The sequence below is a fragment of the Scylla paramamosain genome, chromosome 5 (genome assembly GCF_035594125.1).
Source record: "Scylla paramamosain isolate STU-SP2022 chromosome 5, ASM3559412v1, whole genome shotgun sequence".
Classification (NCBI taxonomy): domain Eukaryota; kingdom Metazoa; phylum Arthropoda; class Malacostraca; order Decapoda; family Portunidae; genus Scylla; species Scylla paramamosain.
The window spans coordinates 29,165,056-29,185,637 of NC_087155.1; the positions used below are offsets into that span (position 1 = coordinate 29,165,056).

Consider the following 20,582-nt stretch of genomic DNA (forward strand, 5'->3'; position numbering starts at 1 on the left):
TATGATACGAACACAGAGGTAGGAAAACACACTTTTAATTTCTAGGAATGATTTTTTAGTAATGTATGTGGAGAGGAACTGACAGTGTATTTAGCTGCAATTGATCTGGACTTATTAAAAGGAGAAGACAATATACTACTACTACTACTACTACTACTACTACTACTACTATTATTACTACTACTTCTGGTGCTACTGTTGCTGCTGCTGCTGTTATTATTATTATTATTATTATTATTATTGTTATTATTATTATTATTATTATTATTATTATTAATAAAATAATAAAAATAACATTAATAATAATAATAACAACAACAACAACAATAATAATAATAATAATAATGATAATAATAATAATAATAATGATAATAATAATAATGATAATAATAATAATAATAATAACAACAACAATAATAATAATGAAGGAGGAGGTGAGAAGAAACACAGGTGTTGGAAGGTGAGTTCGGAGGAGGAGGGGAGAGGAAGCACAGCTGTTGGGAAGTGAACCTGTTTGTTCTCACTTCCTCCAACTTGTCTGAATGTCTGCAAAAAAATAAAATAAAATAAATAAATAAATAAAAAAATAAATAAATAAACAAATAAATAAATAAAAAAAATAATAATAACTATTATTTTTATTATCATCATCATCATTGTTGTTGCAGCTGTTGCTGTTGCATATAGTAACTCTAGGCACTTGAGGTCGGCCATCCACGAATACATGACGACCTGGTCCAAGACGCGAGAGTGACGGCGGCTAGACAGCAGGTCATGCTCCACTTCAGGCTTCCCTTTGTACTTACCATACACATTGCTACCGTCAAATAACAACCAGTGTCACCAGGTATCTCATTACAGTATCAGTGGGAGCGTAGTGATACTAACTTCTCTAAACAGACAGGAAACTTAAAAAAAAAAAATGCTTCTAAAGGCTTATAAGAGCAGGCACGCAGGTTAGAACCTATGTCAAGGCTCCCCCAAGCATTAACGTGCTCAACTACATTCTTGAGCGTAGTTTCTCGAATATCACACACACACACACACACACACACACACACACACATGAATAAATATATTTATAAAATAAATAAATACATGCTAATTAATAATTAGCAGTCCTTCGCAGGACTACAGTTTTTCTGGCTCACCTCGGGTATGAACACGTTAAGGTAGAGGCAGTCTTCATCTCCCAAGACTTCCTTTTTTCCGCTTCTCTCTGCCACAAGTGAAAACTGGATACATGGAGCGGCAGGCACGGAGGCCTCGAGCGTGTCTTCCCAAGCCAGCACGGGCCTCGGGTCCTGAGACAGCATCCCGGTGTAAGGAGAAAAGAGTAACGTGTGAATACTGTATGGGGAAGGGATGGAGAATGTGGACAGATTATAATAATCCATTCAAACATTAAATGAAGTATACGGCAGCTGGGTACTTTATAAACAATAAACAGCCTTGATAGCCAAGGAACAAGTGTGGCTACACACCCAGTGCAGAATACCTACCAACAGCGTCTACATAGTGGCGTCTTGCCAGACAACTTCCAACCCCTACTCACCATACCACGTATTAGGAAGATCATAGTGATTTCACTTTAGGCACCTGCCGAAACAACAATTACTCCCAGTGAGGTCTAAAGCACAGGATCAGGGGGGGTGCTGTGAACTTGTCATTAAACCCAGCTGTGACCTCATTGAACGTTTCCCTTTGTGTCTCACAATACAAGGGGGCAGTCACAGCCTGCCTCTAAACACAACTCTTCTTCCACACAAAACTACAAGCAGCTAATTACACACACACAACCTTCACTCAAAATTCAAAATTATCATGGCGACTCTTACACCAGCCTCGGAGTCCCCATCTGGAGAGGGGACCGCAAATGTCCCCAGGTCGGACAAATCTTCTGATATCGACCCTCCTCAACTTTTTCTTCATCCTCCTCAACTTTTTCTTCATTAACTTCTGCAACATTCGCGTTCTTAGATCTAATTTTCAATCTGTAGAACACCACCTCTCCTCTTCTAAACCTCATCTTCTTTTCCTCACTGAAACTCAGGTGTCTGAGGCAACTGGTAGTAGCCCCTATTATGTTCCCTCCTACTTTCTCTATCCTCATTTTTAATCCAAATCTGGATGTTGTGTTTATGTGCGCAATGGCTTAACCTGCTCTCGTGCCCACGCTCTTGAATCTTCCGAGTTTTCCACCATCTGGTTACGACTACAGAGTCATTCTCAATCTATCTGTGCTGTATACCTCTCACCTAACTCCTCTTACTATAAGAAATTCTTTGACTGCTTAACTTCCAAAGTGGAGCACATTCTGACACTTTCCTTTGTGGAAATCTACATACTTGGAGACTTCAATGTTCACCACCAACTTTGGTTTTCCTTTCCCTTCACTGACCATTCTGGTGAACTAACCTTCAACTTTGCTATCCTCCACGACCTAGAGCAATTGGTGCAACACCCTACTCGTATTCCTGACCGTCTTGGAAATATCCCGAACATTCTTGACCTTTTCCTAACCACTAATCCTGCTTATGCTGTCACCCTCTCTTCTCCGTTGGGCTCCTCCGATCACAATCTCATATCTATATCTTGTCCTATCGCTTCAATCCCTCCTCAGGAACCCCTTAAGCAGAGGTGCCTCTGGCGTTTTGCCTCTGCTAGTTGGGGGGGACCTGAAGAGGTATTTTCCTGATTTTCCTTGGAATGACTACTGCTTCCGTGTCAAAGACCCGTTTCTTAGTGCCGAGCGCATAACACAAGTGATAATGCCTGGCATGGAGGCGTACATTTCACACTCTTTTTCTCGACCTAAACCTTCCAAACCTTGCTTTAATACAACCTGTTCTTGTGCTATACATGATGGAGAGGTGGCCCACAAAAGGTACTTCAGCATTCCAACACCAGAATCTCATGCACTTTGTATTTCTGCCCGGAACCATGCCTAGTCTGTTCTCCAACTAACCAAAAACTCCTTCATTAATAGAGTGTTAAAATCTTTCAAGATCTAACTCCCCTCGTGACTTCTGGCATCTAACCAAAAATATCTCCAACAACTTTGCTTCTTCTTCTTTCTCTCCTTTATTTCAATCAGATGGCACCACTGCTATCACATCTATCTGTATCTATCTTCGCTCAAACCTTTGCTAAAAATTCTACCTTGGATAATTCAGGGCTTCTTCCTTCCTCTCCTTCACAGTTTGACTACTTTATGCTACCTATTAAATTTTTTTGCAATGATGTTTTCCATGCCCTCGCTGGCCTTAACCCTTGGAAGGCTTGTGGACCTGATGGGGTCCCTCCTATTGTCCTCCGAAACTGCGCCTCCATGCTTGCACCTTGCCTAGTCAAACTTTTTCAACTTTGTCAACATCTACCTTTCCTTCTTACTGGAAGTTTGCCTACATTCAGCCTGTTCCTAAAAATGTTTCGTCAAGGCCGCTCTGCTGGTGATCTGGCTTTTCTTACTGAGTCTTGGTCACACTCTTTTAGAGATTTTGGTGAAACTTTTGCTGTTGCCTTGGACATATAAAAAAAATTTGATAGAGTCTAGCACAAAGCTTTGATTTGGAAACTACCCTCCTACGGCCTCTATCCTTCTCTCTGTAACTTCATCTCAAGTTTCCTTTCTGACTGTTCTATTGCTGCTGTGGTAGACGGTCACTGTTCTTTCTCATAAATCTATTAACAGTGGTATTCCTCAGGGTTCTGTCCTGTCACCCACTCTCTTCTTATTATTCATCAATGACATTCTAAACCAAACTTCTTGTCCTATCCACTCCTACGTTGATGATACCACCCTGCACTTTTCCATGTCCTTTCATAGACGTCCGACCCTTCAGGAAGTAAACAGTTCACATAGGCAAGCCACAAAACGCCTGACTTCTGATCTCTCTAAAATTTCTGATTGGGGCAGAGCAAACTTTGTATTGTTCAATGCCTCAAAAACTCAATTTCTCCATCTATCAGCTCGACACAACCTTCCACACAACTATCCCCTCTTCTCCAATAACACACAACTGTCCCTCTCTCATACACTGAACATCCTCTGTCTGTCCTTTACTTATAATCTAAACCGGAAAATTCACATTTCTAGCTGAAACAGCTTCTCACCCCACCCCCAGCTGCTAACTCTGTACAAGGGCTTTATCCGTCCATAAATGGAGTATGGTTCAAATGTCGGGGGGGAGGGGGTGTTCCACTCATATCGTTCTTCTAGATATGGTGAAATCAAAAGCTTTTGGTCTCATCAATTCCCCTCTTCTAACTGACTGTCTTCAGCCTCTCTCTCTCATCGCCGCAATGTTGCATCTCTAGTTATCTTCTACCGCTATTTTCAAGCTAGCTGCTCTTCTGATCTTGCTAACTGCCTTCCTGCCCTCCTCCCGCGGCCTCGCTGCACAAGACTTTCTTCTTTCTCTCAACCCTATTCTGTCCACCTCTCTATGGAATTCTCAGTCATTCTTCCGTTTCTCTGGTAAACTCTGGAACTCGCTAACTGCTTCTGTATTTTCACTTCCAATGACTTGAATTCCTTCAAGAGGGAAGTTTCAAGACACTTATCCTTCAGTTTTTTACTACCGCATTGGACCCTTTTCTAGGACTGGCATCTCATTGAGCTTTTTTTTTTTTTTTATGGATTTTTTGTTGCCCTTTGCCAGTGTCCTCCCTACATAAAAAAAATATAATGAGTTACAAGTGCAGTAAAATGAACGCATAAAGAAAAAAAAAAATATCTTGTGACATGCAAGTGCGCTAAATGAATCTGAATTTTACATGCTCATTCACACAAACCTCATTGGCTCATATTACTTTCCAATTTCAGCTTATTAATTATACAGTTGTAAAATTGCTGTGAGGTGTTTGTAAATGCGCACTGCAAATCCGGATCTAACTTGCTCAATTAGTAGGATGCACCATGGCTGGAAAAAAAAAACTTTCTTTTTTTTAGACTCAACCCACTGAGTTTTTTGGGTTTTATTGTTCTTTTCAGGGATTTTATTGTTTTTTACTTTATTTATTTGTTTTGTTTATACCTCACATTTATATGTAAATATGTTTATATAATAAATTAGAAAGCAATCTAGAGTGAAACAAAAAGGTTTGAAGTGTTTTTTTCTTTATGTAGGAGGGGCACCGGCCAAGAGCAAAAAAAAAAAAAAAAAAAAAAAAACGCCCACCTAGGTCCCACTGAAGTGCAGGTCCCCGAACAGTCAAAAGATTCAAAAGCGGTCGTCAAAAATCTTGAAATCTATCTATCTATCTACTCGTATCTATCTATCTATCTATCTATCTATCTATCTATCTATCTATCTATATCTATATATATATATATATATATATATATATATATATATATATATATATATATATATATATATATATATATATATATATATATATATATATATATATATATATATATATATATATATATATTATTTATCAATGTGATATAAAACTAAATTTTGATATATATATATATATATATATATATATATATATATATATATATATATATATATATATATATATATATATATATATATATATATATATATATATATATATATATATATATATATATATATATATATATATATATATATATAATTTTATTTTATTTTCTTTCAAACCCTACAGTAGACGGAGTCCACGTCTGGGAAGGAGACCACACATATCCAGACTGATCTTCTCTCATCGACACTAAGTGTCTTGACACCTTCCCTCAACTTTTCCTTCATTAACTTCTACAACATTTTTATCTGTAGAACACCACATCTCTACTAAACCTCATCTTTATTTATTTTTTTTTCTCGCCGAAACCGTGTCTGAGGCAATTGACAGTACCCGTTCTTTGTTCCTTCCTGCTTTATTCTTATTTTCAATCCAAAGCTGGATGTTGCGTCTATGTGACCAACGACATGACTTGCTTTCGTGCCCACGTTATTGAATCTTCAGAATTTTCTATCATCTGACTACGAATACATATCCCCTTTCAGATTAGATTCATCTGTGCTGTGTACCTCTCACCTAACTCCCCTAAAATAAAATAAAAAATAAAATAAAACTTTCTCTATTTAACTTCCAAAGTGGAGGATATCCTGACTCTCGTCCTTTTTGCGGATATCTCCATCCTTGGAGACTTCAATGTTCACCACCAGCTTGGGCTTTTCTCTCCCTTCACAGACCAACTTGGTGAACTAGCCTTTAACTTTGCTATCCTCCACGATCTAAAGCAATTAGTGCAACACCCTACTTGTATTCCTGACCGTCTTAGAAATACGCCCAACATTCTTGACTCTTTTTTAACCTCTAATAATTCTGCTTATGATGTCACCCTATCTTTTCCGTTGGGCTCCTCTGATCGCAATCTCATATCTGTATCTTGTCCTATCGCTCCGATCCCTCCTCAGGATCCCCCAAAGTGGAAGTGCCTCTGGCGTTTTGACTCTTCTATTTCGGGGGACCAGATGAGCTATTATGCTGATTTTCCTTGGAATAACTACTACATCAGTGTCAGAGACTCGTCTCTGTGTGCTGAGTGGTAGTGTTTGGTATTGAAGCGTACATTTCTTACTCTTTCCCTCGCCCTAAACCTTCCAAACCCTAGTTTAACACAACCTGCTCTCGTGTTATACATGACAGAGAGGTGGTCCACATAAGGTACTTGAGCCTTCATCACCTGAGTCTCATGCACTTAATATTCTTGCCCGCAATCATGTTATATCTGTTCTCCAACTAGCCAAAAACTTCATCATCAATAGAAAATGTCTAAACATGATGATTTATTATTTGTAACAACAGCTTCTCAACTGATGTTTCAGTAGAGCGATCAATTTCATCTTTAGTTCATTATCATTTATCATTCCATTGCAGGAATCCGGTTTCAGGTTTCTTAGTCATTAAATCCTTTTAACATCTTGCAGCATCCTAATGACACAGCTGCCACCACTGTCGTGACTAAGATTTTGCACACTTTTATAGTTTTATACAGTGTCTTTTCATTAGAATGAAGATGGTGAAGAGTTTCTACCAGCGTACCTTGAACCGTAGCTTCCTTAAGGGTGGCAAAGCGTAGGGAATGCCGTAGAAGGAATAAAATTTTCGGCCCTTCACCGACTTCTCCACGATACCAGATATTCGGCCATCTTCAGTATCAGCGAATGGCACTTGTGTACCAGTCACCTTAGCAACCACTACCATCACCACCACTGGTATTACCGTCGCGCCCAGCATCATCCTTCTGCGTTCTGGTTAAAAAAATTAAGACGAGATATGAGCGGAAGACGAACGTCCCCTTATGTTCATAGAAATAACTGGGAATCAGTGTCATGGCAAGTAAGAAAGAGTGAAGAACAAATGAATGTGCAGCTTGTTATGACAAAAATTTCAAGACAGAAAATGGAGTTGAGGCATAGAGAGCAAGGAGATACTATATCTTTCAACATCTGCCTTTCCTTCTTGATGGAGGTTTGGCAACATTCACCCAGTTCCTAACAAGGCTGACCACTCTAATCCCTCAAACTCCCACTGCTGTGTTGTCGCATCTACAACTGTCAAACTAACCTGTTTCACTCACCTACATCGTTTCTAGGGAGATGAATTTGGTCAACTCATCATTCCCTTCATTATGTTTGTTTGCATATTGTATCTAGTGTTCGTTCAATCATTTGTGTTGATGCTACTGTCTGAAATCTGACCTTTGAAATACCAGTAAGAACTCCTTAATTTTTCTTTTCTCTCAGTAAATAATGATTTAGTTTATCATAATATCCTTTGCTTGGTTATTTATACGTGTGGAATGGTTTGCAGAGCCTTCCATTCTGTAAAAACAGAGTAATCCTCTTCTCTGTATCTTCCTACTTTCTCTGTCCTCATTTTCAATCCAAAGCTGAATGTTACGTCTATGTGCGCAACGACTTAACTTGCTCTCGTGCCCTTCCTCTTGAATCTTCTGAATTTTACACTATCTAGCTAAGACTACAGAGTCACTCTCAAACTAAATTTATCTGTGCTGTATACCTTTCACCTAAATCCGCTTACTATAAGAAATTCTTTGACAACTTAACTTCCAAAGTGGAGCACATCCTGACTCTCTTCCCTTTTGCGGAGATCTCCATTCTTGGAGACTTCAATGCTCACCATCAACTTTGGCTTTCTCTTCTTCCAATGATCATCCTGGTGAACTAGCCTTTAACTTTGCTATCCTTCACGACCTAGAGCAATTGGTGCAACACCCTACTCGTATTCCTGACCGTCTTGGAAATACGCCCAACATTCTTGACCTTTTCCTAACCACTAATGCTGCTTACGCTGTCAACCTCTCTTCTCCGTTGGGCTACTCCGATCACAATCTCATATCTGTATCTTGTGCTATCGCTTCAATTCCTCCTCAGAATCCCCCTGAGCGGAGGTGCCTTCGGCGTTTTCCTTCTGCTAGTTGGAGGAACCTGAGGAGGTATTTTGCTGATTTCCCTTGGAATGACTATTGCTTCTGTGTCAGAGACCTGTCTCTGTGTGCCGAGAGTATAACAGAGGTGATAGTGTCTGGCATGGAGGCGTACATTACTCACTCTTTTCCTCAATTTAAACCTTCCAAACCTTGGTTTAACACAGCCTGTTCTCGTGCTATACATGATACAGAGGTGGTCCACAAAAGATAATTCAGCCTTCCATCACCAGAATCTCATGCACTTTATATTTCTGCCCGGAACCATGCCAAGTATGTTCTCCAACTAGCCAAAAACTTCTTCATTAATAGAAAGTGTTAAAATTTTTCAAGATCTAACTCCCTTCGTGACTTCTGTCATCTAGCGAAAAATATTTCCAATAACTTTGCTTTTTCTTTCCCTCCTTTATTTCAACCAGATGGCACCACTGCTATTTCATCTATTTCTAAAGCTGAACTTTTCGCTCAAACCTTTGCTAAAAACTCTACCTTAGGCTATTCAGGGCTTGTTCCTCCCTCTCCTCCACCATCTGACTATTTCATGCTACCTATTAAAATTCTTCGCAGCGATGTTTTCATGCCCTCACTGGCCTAAACCCTCAGAAGGCTTATGGACCTCATGGGGTCCTTCCTATTGCTCTCCGAAACTGTGCCTCCGTGCTTGCACCTTGCCTAGTCAAATTCTTTCAGCTTTGTCTGTCAACATCTACCTTTCTTTTTTGCTGAAAGTATGCCTGCACACACATTCATTCAGCCTGGTCCTAAAAAGAGTGACCGTTCTAATCCCTGAAACTACAGTCCTGTTGCTTTAATTTCATGCCTATCTAAAGTTTTTGAGTCTATCCTTAACAGGAAGATTCGTAAACATGTACCATTTCACAACTTTCTATCTAATTGCCAGTATGGGTTTCGTCAAGGCGGCTCTACTGGTGACCTTCTGACTGTCCTTACTCAATCTTGGTCATCCTCTTTTAGAGATTTTGGTAAAACTTTTGCTTTTACCTTAGACATATCAGAAGCTTTTGATAGAGCTAGCACGAAGCATTGATTTCCAAACTACTCTCCTATGGCTTCTATCCTTCTCTCTTTAACTGCATCTAAATTTCCTTTCTGACAGTTCTATTGTTGCTGTGGTAGACGGTCACTCTTCTTTTCCTAAATCTATTAACATTGGTGTTCCTCAGGATTCTGTCCTGTCACCCACTCTCTTCCTATTATTCATCAATGATTTTGTAAACCAAACTTCTTGTCCTAACCACTCCTAAGCTGATGATACCACCCTGCACTTTTCCACGTCTTTTCGTAGACGTTGAACCCTTCAGGAAGTAACAGTTTACGCGGGGAGGCCACAGAACGCCTGACTTCTGATCTGACTTCAGATGTCAATAAGTCAATCCGCTCAAGCCCATTGTTTTTTATACCTGTTGAGACACAAAACGCGCTCCTCAAGAAGGGTAAGTCGCCGCGACGAAAGATTTGTGTCGCTTGACTGTTAAGTATTAAACCTCTTTGACTGGGATGGCCTTAGTTCAGAGGTGTCTTAAGCAAACAGGACGAACGTATGCTATGAGAGACCTATAAAAGTATCAGCAATAAAAACAAAACTATCTTTTTTAATGGTGTTCTTAATAGCTATATAGCTATCTGAGTTAATGTAATGATGAAATACGAAGCCTTATGTGACTATGTGATTTGCAGTCTGCCACGTGCGGCAGTAGGTAGTCTGACAACACCAAATAACAATTGTTTTCTGTTTTATTCCATGTTTACTAAGAACACCATTAAATAACACTGAAACATACTGTAGAAAAATAGACTAATAATATACAATTTGTTACAAAATCTGATCTTGTGTGAGGGAGTGTTGTGCAGGTACCTGACACCCGACACTACTTACCTGAGACCTTTCATTCACAGAAACTCAACACGGATTATTTTATCTACAACAGCGAGGTAAGAACTTCTGAATCCTTACTCTGTCGTGGTTATCAGTTGCTGTGCTCTATATTGATAATGGAATTGTCCTGTCTGACTACAAACTGGCACCTGCCAGGCAACTCTTACCCAAGTCACGTCCCCTTTTGTGGATAGTCATCTTGTGAACGCCAGTGTGGTGATGCATTCTTGACTCAGAAAATCTTTTTCTTTGATAAGTCATCTACAATCAGTTCCAGGCTAGGCTTTATAACACACACACACACACACACACACACACACACACACACACACACACACACATATATATATATATATATATATATATATATATATATATATATATATATATATATATATATATATATATATATATATATATATATATATATATATATATATATATATATATATATATATATATATATATATATATACTAAGAAAACTCAGTTATGTTCAATGCCTCAAAAACTCAATTCCTCCATCTATCAACTCGACACAACTCTCCCGATAACTATCTCCTCTTTTTCAATGACACTCGTGTCCTCCTCTTCTACACTCAACATCCTCGGTCTGTTCTTTATAGGTAATCTAAACTGGAAACAGTTTCTATGAAGTTAGGTGTTCTGAGTCGTCTCCAACAGTTTTCCTCATCCCCCACCATCCAGCTGCTAACTTTGTACAGGGGCCTTATCCGCCCATGTATGAAGTATGCTTCACATGTATGGGGGGTGGATTCCACTCATACCGTTCTTTTAGACAGGGTGGAATGAAAAGCTTTTTGTCTAATCAACTCCTCTCCTCTAGCTGAGTGTCTTCAGCCTCTCTCTCATCGCCGCAATGTTGCATCTCTTGCTATCTTCTACCGCTGTTTTCATGCCAACTCCTCTACTAATTTTTCTAACAGCATTTCTCTCCGACCGCGGCCTCGCTGCACAAGATTTCCTTTTTTTCTCTCATCCCTATTTTGTCCACCTCTCTATTGTCATTCATTCATCTCTTTCTCTATTAAACTCCTGATGTCCCTGCCTGCTTCTATATTTCCTCCTTCTTATGGCTTGAACTTTTTCAAGAGGAAGATTTGAACTTTTTTTTTTTTTTTTTTTCTCGATTATTTGATTTTTCTATTTGGAATTCTCTCTGGAACCTGGCTTTATGGGAACCTTTCTTTTTTTATACAATTATTTGTTGCCCTTGCCAAGCGGCCTACTTGCATAATATATATATATATATATATATATATATATATATATATATATATATATATATATATATATATATATATATATATATATATATATATATATATATATATATATATATATATTATAAGCAATGGATTTTCATTTGAGAACGAAAGTTGACGACAACCTTCCTCCATGAAGACAATCACTTCAATTTGACGATGCACATGGAGACAGACGACGAAACGAGGTAAAAGTTGACGGAAATCGGTGTTGACGAAAAATATGTTGACAGAAAATGTACTAGTGTGACGGCGCCTGAAGTAAAAACACAGACACACACAAAAAAAAGATAAATAAATAAATAAAATAAAATAAATGAAATACAAAAAATACAAAAAATAAAAAATAATCGTCCGATATATGCTGTAAGAGTAACGTCAAGTGGTGATGGAGTGGGAATGTTGATGTACGTATCTTGGTATAAAAACGCTTATTTCGCAACTCCAGTAATAGATGATGCCACACACTGCCAGCAGGCTAGCGCTGTCAGGACTACCAACATTTCTCTCGTCTCACGCCAGATTTGCATTCCCTTCCTTCCGTCATATAAAAATTCACATAACCACCGACTCTTTCCCTTATCTAACAAAACACCACTGACACAGGCAGACCTTCTCTTTCCCTTTATTATTTTCTAATTATCCTTCAGCACCATATCTTATCATTATATGTACCACATCTTCACTTCATTATTCGTACACTCACCAGCATCTTAATTCCTTGCCGCCTCTCCAGTTACCACTTCCCACAACACCCCTCTGCTTTCCCACGCCCATCTCGTTTTAACTTCATAACAAATTTATCAAAATGGCGCCACTCACACATTCACACAAATATCTCTGTCATGAAATGGCCGCAGAAATATTTAGACATCAAACATCGATGAATAGTAAAGGTAAGCTTATCAAAAAACAAACGCTAATTTAAAACACAGCAAACATTTATGTCGCATTGTAAGCACAGCCAAGACCTTGATATAAAGTGGGGGGAGGAGGAGGAGGAGGAGGAGGAGGAGCTCCACAACACAGACTGAGGATATATATATATATATATATATATATATATATATATATATATATATATATATATATATATATATATATATATATATATATATATATTTTTTTTTTCTTGTATTTGTAGGTTACCTATCTTGTTTAATACTCTACAATAATTATTTTGGAAATGAGTCATATATACGTAAACATGTCATTCCCATCAGAAGCACACGCTAGTTCAGGATCACTACAATAAACCGTGTTCTCTTGCTAACTACTATCACAATGGTAACTGCTGCTGCTGCTGCTGCTGCTGCTACTACTACGACTTCTACTACTACTACTACTACTACTACTACTACTACTACCACATGACATCAGCACTGAATCTGCCAACATTTATTACTTATTCATTTGTGTGGAGCTAGCTGGTGCGATGGCTACGATGTCGATGTGGTGTGTGTTTGAAATGGTAGGGAGCTGTTATAGTATTTTGCAATGGGTGTACGTACTTGTGGTGGTGTTATGGCTGTGGAATTATGGTAGTGGTGACATTAATATGGTGTTGTCAAAACACAGAGAGAGAGAGAGAGAGAGAGAGAGAGAGAGAGAGAGAGAGAGAGAGAGAGAGAGAGAGAGAGAGAGAAGAGATAAACTATCATAAAATAGAAAGGATGTACGATGTAAGAAATACTGATTTATTCGTCATTGGCAATACTGTCCACGGAAAGTGTAGTGGTGTGTGATGCGGGGTGGCGTGATCGTGCAAGCTCCACCCTTATCCATCCACACCTTATCCACCTACATACAACCTGGTATCTACATATGGTCATCATGTCACCTAACAAAATAATTCAAATCCAATCACTGTACAATGCCCATAATTACTAGATACTATGACATATGCATACCCTTGTCTGCTCCACTAATTTTACTTTTCACCAGAGGAAAGGCCGCATGTCCTTCCCTTATCCAGTGGCAACTCAAGATGGAGGGTATGTGGTCAGGCGGTAGAGTTAAGAAATGGGGGAGTGTAGTAAGAATGGGAGGTGAATGAGGCAGAGAGAGGGAGAGGTGGAGTAACTATGAGGTAGTGTGGGGTGAGGGGGGGATGATGGTTGTAATGGTAGTCTAATAGGTAACGAGACGGCTGATCTGCACCAGGTTTGTGTATTTGTAAATACAAATTATATAGATAATAATGTTGTTATACAATATAGGAGTAAATTACATGGTCATAGTTATTATATAAATGGATTATAATATTATAAACTATGACACTGTGCCTTGTGCTGCATCTTTGAAGATTGGGTGGTTGTCCCAGGAATTCTGCACAGATTTGTCCTTATGTTATGATGTGCTTATTTGTTAAATTTCTCAGTTTCACTAACACTTTTCCGTCTGTTTGAAGAGGGTTTTGTGGAGATCTAATTTTACGATAATAGAGAAAATAGAGCGGCGTTTGGGTGTAAAAAATTCAATGATATGGAGTTATGGTCTAATTGCGATGTAAGCTTGAATACGTTCAGCTTTTATTTTTTTTGCACAATTTTGCAATTTTACAATTACTGGCCTCTTTTTCCCTTGCATTTTAGGATCTAAGCGATGATGACTTCATTTATTTCGTTATAAGTACAGATAAAGGTGGCCTTTGATAGGAGAAATTCCCATCGTAAAACACTTGGTAAGCACTATCTGAAGTGGTCCACTTCAACTCACGCTTGCTCTGGTGAGGTCTGATGCTTCATTGCTTGAACCAGTTCAACTCTCATACAAGACAACTAGGTTAACAGACACAGTAATCGTTGTAGACCTCAAACATGTCTCTCAAAACTTAACCTTAACGAAAGGAAAACTTCCACACTGTTTATGTATGTCATTTACAACAAATAGTTGATAGATGCTCAAATAAAACACTTCATCCTACAACGAAAAGACTTCTGAACACACTGGAGTGCTCAGATAAAATCGTTATATAAACGAAAAACAGACTGATTTCTAAGGACATTCAGTATACACATTAACCCGCTGCTGACTATGACCCGAGGCAGCGGCAGGAAAGCAACAAGTAGGAGACAACTGGCAGGAAGAGACGCCTACTTTTTGTTTAATTCAAATGGTTTTAGTTACAAATATTAGACAATATCTGCTTATGTAGCAAAGTGCCATCGCCTCTCGTTCATCACAAGCTTTCATTTACTTCCACTCATTCCAAAGGTGATCAAAAGCTTGAGAAAATAATGATATATGGGCAGAGGAGGAGCAGGGGAGCAGGCTCATTGTGAGTCGAGCCGTGTCCACACTACTGGGCAGTGCACCGCGGGTAAACACTGTTACTATATTCCGTTCCAATACACAAGCTGGGAAGGATGAGTGGCAGGCAAGGAGATGACGTCAGAAGCGAGGAAATGACGGGCAAACATGAACGAGCAGCTATTCGTGAGTGCGCTTGAGCGAAACAGCAGAAACACTCAAGTTTTTCTCAGATCTATGTAGTTATCGGTCTCACATTTAAAGTGTTCATGTCCGGCCGTTCTTCTACTAGTGCAAATGAACCACTTACTGTCTACTGAACGACCTTAACTGCCCTACCAAACCATCTCTCGAGTGGTGTGGAACAGATACTACAGGCAAACGCTTTCCGGTAAGAGTAGAGACTGACTGGCTCTGTTAAAAAATGAAGAGTTTGCACCTTTACCTCATCTGGTAACACTGCTTCCGAAGCTAGAGAAACCCACTCAGCGACCAGTGCCCGTCGGACACTGTCCTATAGTACAGACACGGCTTAAAAAATCAAGCCTGTCCCTGACTACATATCATTTTTTTTCATTAATTGGAATCACACCTAATATAACAGATGCATAAGAACCCTGACATAAAGAAGGCATCACATGACTGCGGCAGAAGAGGATAACTAGAACAGCCTTTTAGTAATTCAAAGCTCAATCTTTGAGGAGTATGTAGCATCCTTCGGCTCATGAGGTCTGTCTTCCACGAGGTGAGGATGAAGAATAAAATTTTCTTGGATGGGAAGAGAGTTGTAAAACTTGCGTATCTGTGAAAAGAAAAAAAAAACTACCGAAATATTTCTATAAAAAAATTCCTAATTTTATAATAATTTAACAAAAATAAAGCGACATGATTAGGTAACGCACCAGATGAATAATTTGAAGAACATTTTAGAAAAAAATTTCATCGTAATCAGTCAGAAAGCACAATGGATAGTTTGAAGACGGGTGCTTTGGAGAGAGAGAGAGAGAGAGAGAGAGAGAGAGAGAGAGAGAGAGAGAGAGAGAGAGAGAGAGAGAGAGAGAGAGAGAGAGAGAGAGAGAATGTCCTCACCTCCTTCCGATTGTCGGGCTGCATGGAGGGCGAGGGTGTGAGGGAGAGGTACTGCAGGTTGTCTGCTGTGCTGGGCTCCCACGTGAAGCCCAGGGAGTCGTCAGGGGTTGGGTGGCTGAGATGACCAAATAAAATCGCATTCAAAATAATAAACAAGCGAAAAAGAGACTGTTGTTGTTTCTGTTGATGATGTTAATGGAAGTGAAGAACTTACTGTACTGCTGGACTCAGGAGCCCCGCCAACCCTCTTACCCGGTGGCAGCAAAGTTGGTCCAGAGAGTCGTAATGATATCTTTTACGGCAAGGTCGCCAGGCCGCTGCAGGTCCTTTGGTGGCAGTCCCAAATAAATCCCGCCACGGAAGAGGTAGAAGAGGTCGTCGGCGTGACACACCCCTGCCAGGGTAGACATCTCTATTTAATAATCTGTAATAGTATTCATTCATCACTTCCTAGTATTTGTCATTAGAACCATTGCCTTACGTCACGTCCTGGGCTCACTCACACTTCTGGCGGCAGGAGGGACAAAGGAAGTCTCCAAAGGAGAACTCTCCTTTATACTGCAGCTCGTAACGGAAGGTTTTCTTGGCTGGGTGCAGGTTGCGGGCGTGATGGGCGGTAGTAAGGTCATGGCACATGGCAAAGTGGCGGTCGTTTAAAAGCTGAAAAAAAAAAAAAAATGAAAATAAATAAATAACTAAATAAATTAATAAAATAAAGATTCTGTTCTAAAGATATTCTCCATTAAATACTATTAATTATTCTAGTGTTGGTTTGAATATACTTCTACTATACAACAACAACAACAACAACAACAACAACTACTACTACTACTACTACTACTACTACTACTACTACTACTACTACTACTACTACTACTACTGCTGCTGCTGCTGCTGCTATTACTACTGTAGAGAAGAGGGTGCAGGTTGGGTGGACTGGGTGGAGAAGGGTGACAGGAGATGATCGCTGTGGTGACCGCGAACGGGAGCATCTGAAAGTTGAGTAGTAAAGTCTCAGGATGTAAGGAAGACTTGTTGCTCACCCTCATGAAGTCCTCAGCATGCTCCTCGGTGACGTGGGTGGTGCCCAAGTAGTGGTAGTACAGCTGGCGCGCCACTCCCACTGGGTCTTCGCTCTTGTCCACTAGTTGAAGGGACGGAGGTCCCGCCATGCTGAAGTTGTGTTGTAGCGCTTTCAGTAAATGTTTCTCTCTCAGTGGAACTGTAAAGAGAACAATACGTAATTTATATTAAAATTATATATATATATATATATATATATATATATATATATATATATATATATATATATATATATATATATATATATATATTTTATAATAACAATAATTTATATATATATATATATATATATATATATATATATATATATATATATATATATATATATATATATATATATATATATATATATATATATATATATATATATATATATATATATATATATATATATATATATATATATATATATATATATATATATATATATATATATATATATATATATATATATATATATATATATATGTTACAGTCAATACCTGAATCCAGACAATTTGTAAAGTGACTTATTTTTTCAGGCAATTTGTGAACTGCCTGGTTAGGTTAGGTTAGGTTAGGTTAGGTTAGGTTAGGTTAGGTTAGGTTAGGTTATAACCTAACCTAACCTAACCTAACCTAACCTAACCTAACCTAACCTAACCAGGCAGTTCACAAATTGCCTGAAAAAATAAGTCACTTTACAAATTGTCTGGATTCAGGTATTGACTGTAACATATATATATATATATATATATATATATATATATATATATATATATATATATATATATATATATATATATATATATATATATATATATATATATATATATATATATATATATATATATATATATATATATATATATATATATATATATATATATATATATTATAATAACAATAATTTCTTTTTTCATAGATAACTACAGAGATTCACTTAAACATTACACATGAGTTACGGATTACCCAATGCAAAAAAGGCCCCTTCATCTCTTGTGACGCCAGCTATGATATCCACCTCGGTGTGGCGCCCGTCACGCATCAGCTGGGCAGGATGATCTGGTAGGTAGTCGCCGTCCACCCAAGGAGTGAAGACATTCGGCAGAATTGACCACTCCTTCAGAAGGAAAAGTTTCTGAATATTCTTATTTCATAAGATATTGATCATTCACGATACACACACACACACACACACACACACACACACACACACACACACACACACACGTATCAGGCACATGTTGCCGCCTGACGCACATAAGAACATAAGAAATAAGGGAAGCTGCAAGAAGCGACCAGGCTTACACGTGGCAGTCCCTGTATGAAACACACCTACCTATTTCCATCTGCTATCCCCATCCATAAACTTGTCTAATCTTCTCTTAAAGCTCTCTAGTGTCCTAGCACTAACTACATGATTACTAAGTCCGTTCCACTCATCTACCACTCTATTTGAGAACCAAATTTTTCCTATCTCCTTCCTAAACCTAAATTTTTCAAGCTTGAACCCGTTATTTCTTGTTCTTCGCACCTCGCCCGGTCCGTGCTACAAGACAAGTTTCTGAATATTCTTATTTCATAAGATATTGATCATTCACGACACACACACACACACACACACACACACACACACACACACACACACAGACACACGTTTCAGGCACATGCTGCCGCCTGACGCGTCTCGCCCGGTCCGTGCTACAAGACACAACAAGATAACTCCCCTAAAGGCGCCGCGCACGGGCCGGTACAGTCTCAACGCGATTTCCACCACGTTGCGAGACATCAATCAATAGTGTTTCGCTTTTAGATTTGACTTAGCTTTAGGATTAATGTTAAGTATTTCCCCACCCCCTCTGTACATTTTCAGTTTGTAAGCTGCCTTAATAATAAACCGGTTATTATTATTATTATTATTATTATTATTATTATTATTATTATTATTATTATTATTATTATTATTATTGTTATTATTATCATTATCATTATTATTATTATTATCATACACATACACACACACACACACACACACACACACACACACACACACACACACACACACGCACACAAAAAAAGAAAAAAAAAGAAAAAAATATTAATGATACACTATCTTAGAAAAATGTATTATAAGGTAAGATCACGAGGTTACTGACGCGTGCTACTTGATAAAGAAGAGCAAGGTCAGCTGCCTCCTTTCCCTGCAGACAAACGAGGATGGAGTCGCTTCCCTGATCTGTGCGGCAGCCAAGAATATTGGCCACTTCATGGGTAATTTTCCGAGGTGTTCTATTGACAGCCCAAGGACACAGTGCAGCTCCCGATTGCAGAATAGCACGGGAGAAAAGACCTATGGAAGCAAATGTGAACCTTATTATAATTCACCTCTTCAAAAATAAAGACTATATGAATGTACATATCGGGTGATGTGGAAAAAAAAAAAAAGTATCAAATATTATGAAGATTGTGCAGAACTCTTTCTTTATAATTCATTTAAAATCATGACATATCGTAGAAGTCTTATGAATTAGTGAAAAAGTAAATAATAATAATATATAGCGAAAAAAAAAAAAAAAAAAAAAGGCGGTGTGGCTGGAACCGAATGTGACCGCAAGCTCGAACACGGCGATTACATCTGAAGCAATATGGTGGTGCATAGACTACACCATAGTTGAGTGTCCACTCAAAATCGGGCCTTTCCCGAGTAAGTCCTAACGCTGATTTTTGGAAGAACTGAATAAAATGCTTAAAATCAACATAGCAAGAAAAACAAATTCGTCAACATAAATCATCGACGGGCGTCAATTATTGAATCATAAGACGCTAAGCAAGACAAAAAATGTATTAATTTCCAGAAATATTGGAATTTCAAACTGAAAACGCGTACATACATAGTCTATGTAGTGTATATTAATATGTAATACAAATGAGTTATCTTCATTCGACGGATTTGACGTAATAACAACCAGAAGTTCTCTGGGTGTAAAAAATCACTATGTTGAATTGTTTTATAAAGACAGTGGGTGTCTTACAGAATGAACAAGTCACTGTCCTGCAGGATGAATCATAATTTTCTTGCAGGGTGATAAACACTGTATTAAGAAAAAAAAAGAAAAAAGAAAAAACACTTCAGTGACTTCATTAAGACGATGGTAGTCTTGAAAAATAAACCAGTGTCCAGCAGAGAGAGAGAGAGAGAGAGAGAGAGAGAGAGAGAGAGAGAGAGAGAGAGAGAGAGAGAGAGAGAGAGAGAGAGAGAGAGAGAGAGAGAGAGAGAGAGAGAGAGACTTTGCATTGTCATGCAGGAAGAAAAATCGCTGTGCTCCACGAAAATCCCCATCTTGCAGTAGGAACAAGTAACTCCCTTGAAGATAAACACGTCATTATCTTGCAGGGGGAAAACTTTGTTATAAAAAAAATAAGAAAAAACACTGTCTTGCAGTACGAACAAGTAACTCCCTTAAAGAGAAACACAAGTCACTGTCTTGTAAGAAGTAGTCATTATTTTCCCAATTACTTATTCTTTAGCCTCTGGAGCT

The 20,582-nt window shown here is 38.4% G+C and overlaps 1 protein-coding gene across 1 annotated transcript in view; it reads right to left on the bottom strand.

Annotated features, from left to right (window-relative positions):
- The window catches only part of LOC135100978 (uncharacterized), a 57,966-nt gene that overhangs the window by 12,538 nt on the left and 24,846 nt on the right, over positions 1 to 20,582 (bottom strand). The window contains exons 23-25 of the mRNA XM_064004595.1: positions 19,200 to 19,393; positions 18,013 to 18,163; positions 17,022 to 17,200 (exon numbers count right to left, since the gene is read on the bottom strand). Coding sequence (XP_063860665.1) covers positions 17,022 to 17,200; positions 18,013 to 18,163; positions 19,200 to 19,393 — 524 coding nt within the window. The remainder of the gene's footprint in view (positions 1 to 17,021; positions 17,201 to 18,012; positions 18,164 to 19,199; positions 19,394 to 20,582) is intronic.